Source organism: Seriola lalandi, unplaced genomic scaffold (genome assembly GCF_002814215.2).
Source record: "Seriola lalandi dorsalis isolate HSWRI2012SDOR001 ecotype SW California unplaced genomic scaffold, Sedor1 jcf7180002054570, whole genome shotgun sequence".
NCBI classification, from domain to species: Eukaryota; Metazoa; Chordata; class Actinopteri; order Carangiformes; family Carangidae; genus Seriola; species Seriola lalandi.
The window spans coordinates 1,438,370-1,441,751 of NW_019525123.1; the positions used below are offsets into that span (position 1 = coordinate 1,438,370).

A 3,382-nucleotide genomic window follows, 5' to 3' on the forward strand; every position below is an offset into this window, starting at 1 on the left:
ATATATATATATATATATAAAATTGTAAAATTAAAAAAATGAAGTTTTACAGGTGATTATTTACCAAAGTTATATAAATTAGAATGATTTACAATGGTTGGCTGGCAGCCTCACAATGACGACTCTTGATGACATCTTTATAGATGTAGTCCAACACATAACAACCCATGGTTCTGATCTAACTCTCAAGCAAATAAGAATATTTCCTAACATGTCAGACTGTTCCTTTAAGTCCTGAATGTTGAGCTCAAAGTTCAGGTGTAAGTATAGGGATAGGTTAAGCCCACCTGTGTAGAGGGGTCTGACACGCCCCGTCGGTCAGGTTGATGATGTCCTCTACTTGGTCGAAGGAGGACAGTATCAGTTTGACAACCTCAGTAGCACCCTGGGTGCAGGCCAGATGTAACGGTGTGGACCTGTCATTCTGGACAGAAACAAACACGAGCGCATTATGACTAATGAATTATGAATATTCACAAGCTCTTCAACCATGTTTTTGTCTGCTCTATAAAAAGACATACTGTGTTAGACAGAGCAGAACATAAACACACACACACAGGAATTAGTATGCACACAGGCTCTCACATGTACACTTCCCCAGTGTAACATTAGCAAAGTATCTCCCAGACTTGCTGGCTGAACACTGGGGGCTGTAACACAAGCTTTTAATGAGATAACGCGGACTGGCAGGAGGAGACTGGTGATCGCTCCACTCAGCTCCACCGTTTAAATGGAGGTAATTTGTATCAATTTAGCCAACCGATGGTATTACTGCACTCACTATTCCCGCTGTAGCTCTGGCCACTAGCCCAGGGTTAGGCATGAGTATCAGTCCCAGATGGGCGTGATAAGACTGACATGCCCTAACAGTACAAACACTGATACCCTATGCCAGGGAAATGCTTTACAGGTGTAGGCAAATGAGATTGAGATTTGAAAAACAATGCAAATCTGACAAAGCGTAGTATATAGACAGATAAAAGGTGAACAGCAACATTTGTAATCTGTAGCTCCCAGGTGTTAATATGTTTATGACTATGTGATGGAGAGGCGGAGCGGTATGAAAAACAGCCGGCGCTTTGACAACCAAATGAATGTGTGCCCTTCTTGACTGCCATTTTGAAGGATTATGAGAAGTGCAGATTTAAGTGAAAACCAACATCGAGACTTGACATGTACAGTTTTTTTTGTTGTTTGTTTTGCGCCGTCAGTACCTGTTGCTGGTCAACTTTGGCCCCAGTAGCAATGCAGAGGCAGATGGTGTCGATGTTCCCGCCGCGGACGGCCAGATGGAGGGGACTGCTTCTGGACTTGTCTAAGTAGTTGATGTGGGCTACAGCTGAGTGGCCTAACTCCTCCCCTGCAGAGAATAAATAAGCTGTTTCTGACTCGTGAATAATATACTGAATTCATGTTCAAGGCTCATAATGAAGGTTTCTTAGTTAATGCCTGTTGTTATAAGCTTATTTGTTTTTAAAGCTGGAAAGCAATAAAGGGAATTTGATTTACAGGACTCCATCTTCTACCTTCCTTCTTGACTTTAATATTTACGTTTTTTTGCTTTCTTTAGTGACAGGAAGTGATGAGTAATTGTGTCCATTCATGGTGAGCTGTCTGTGTAAATTCCCAAACAGCACAAGAACCCATTAATTTCCTTGCTGAGCATTCACGGAAATATCATAAATATTTTGTGCTCAGACTAAACCTTTCTACAACGACACAAGATTTACCAAGCAGACCTCCCACTGTGGATAAACACACTGTCAGTCTGTGGCATCTGGCCTGTGGACAACGTAGCACGAACATTTTTCTACTAAATGTCTCTGGGGGCTGAGGTGAACTCTCTTGTTATCTATCAGCTTAATGTGCTGTTTGGCCTTGTGAAAACTTTTTCATTATTGTCAGCACTTTCAATTTTTGATGATAGATCATTCCTTTTGTCATACCGGCCTTCAGGATCACTTCCATTGCTTTCTTTGCACCCGCGAAGGCAGCTGCATGGATGGCAAAATGGCCGAGCTTGTTCTGCTGGCACAGCCGCGCTCCATGCTTTATCTTCGACGGATTGGAGAATGGATGGAGAGGAAGACAAACAGAGACAATTCTTTGTCAGAGACAAAGCTGCAGTGGTCTGGCTGTCAGTTTAAAGCAAAGCTACGTAATCTGTTCTGCACAGATGGACAGTTAACACTTTACAGGATGGTGCAGGTACAAACTACGACTGAAAGAAATACATGAGCCTGAAAAGTTTGTACGTACCAATATGCTGAGAGCCTCGCAGTTATTGATAGAACAGGCCAGTATCACCGGTGTGTTCCCAAGGTCTCCCTCCAGGTTACAGTCTGTGGCACTGTAGGACACCAGCAGCTGCAGGAGGCAGAGAGGAAAACTTAGCAGCGAGCTCCGGCCTGTCCTTGCAGGCCTTCAACTCTGCTTCCTTCACACCTGCGTCCTTTATCTTCCACCATACTGCAACTGTGTCAGTTTGTGGACAGCAGCCAAACGCTATGGGGATGACATAACAAGGTCTTTCCAAGTAGAGCGTTGAGTCAGGTTTTGTCGGCTGTGTAAACAGTTGTCAGATGACTTAAGACTGCAGTCGCTGCGCAAGTGACAAGTTCATTTAGTATAAAAGATGATATGAAGATTTTTAGCCTACCTTCTTTCTCCTAAATATGAATTTGAGATAATGAAAAAAAAAATGTAACACTACATAATGCTACCTTTTGGCATAATGGGTCTATTAGAGCAACTAAACCACGGTTTGAGAAAGTATGTTAGCTAGTGGGGAAAAAAGTAGTAAAAGCCATGATATTATCAATATCACAATGTAAACTACTCATTTATTGAAAACAAATGATAATTATATTCTATCAAAAGCTGTTTCCTTTGGAGCTTCCTTCGGACCCTCCCTTTCATAAAAACTGCATTAACACACTTTCCCAATAACTACGAATATTACATTTATGGTAAACATAAAATGACAAAAATTGCATTGAAAGTGAAAAATATCAATATATTAAACAAAATATAAATGCAGCATGAGATTGGTTGTTTTCAGTGCTGTTGCCATGAAATCAACAAGTAAAAAAACACTACTGTGTCATCAATATCTATGCATTAAGCTATGTAAGTGTACCATGTATATTTAATTATCTTAAAATATTGAATTATTTGAGGTGTGTGATTTGGGCTTGAATAAATCTAGCACCTTTTCAATGATATTGCTTTGAGAAAACACAAGAATGAGGAAACACACTCGATTTGAGTTGTTATTTCAGTTGGGCACTTTCCGGCTGCTCACCTCCACCAGGCTGTTGTGGCCGCAGTTGACAGCCAGGTGCAGAGGGGACAGGAGGGCCGCGTTGAGGATGTTCGGGTC

At 41.5% G+C, this 3,382-nt stretch overlaps 1 protein-coding gene across 1 annotated transcript in view; it reads right to left on the bottom strand.

Moving 5' to 3' along the window:
- trpa1b (transient receptor potential cation channel, subfamily A, member 1b) overlaps positions 1-3,382 on the bottom strand; it is a 22,530-nt gene that overhangs the window by 15,197 nt on the left and 3,951 nt on the right. Inside the window, exons 6-9 of the mRNA XM_023416850.2 lie at positions 2,260-2,367; positions 1,947-2,055; positions 1,215-1,360; positions 288-424 (exon numbers count right to left, since the gene is read on the bottom strand). Coding sequence (XP_023272618.1) covers positions 288-424; positions 1,215-1,360; positions 1,947-2,055; positions 2,260-2,367 — 500 coding nt within the window. The remainder of the gene's footprint in view (positions 1-287; positions 425-1,214; positions 1,361-1,946; positions 2,056-2,259; positions 2,368-3,382) is intronic.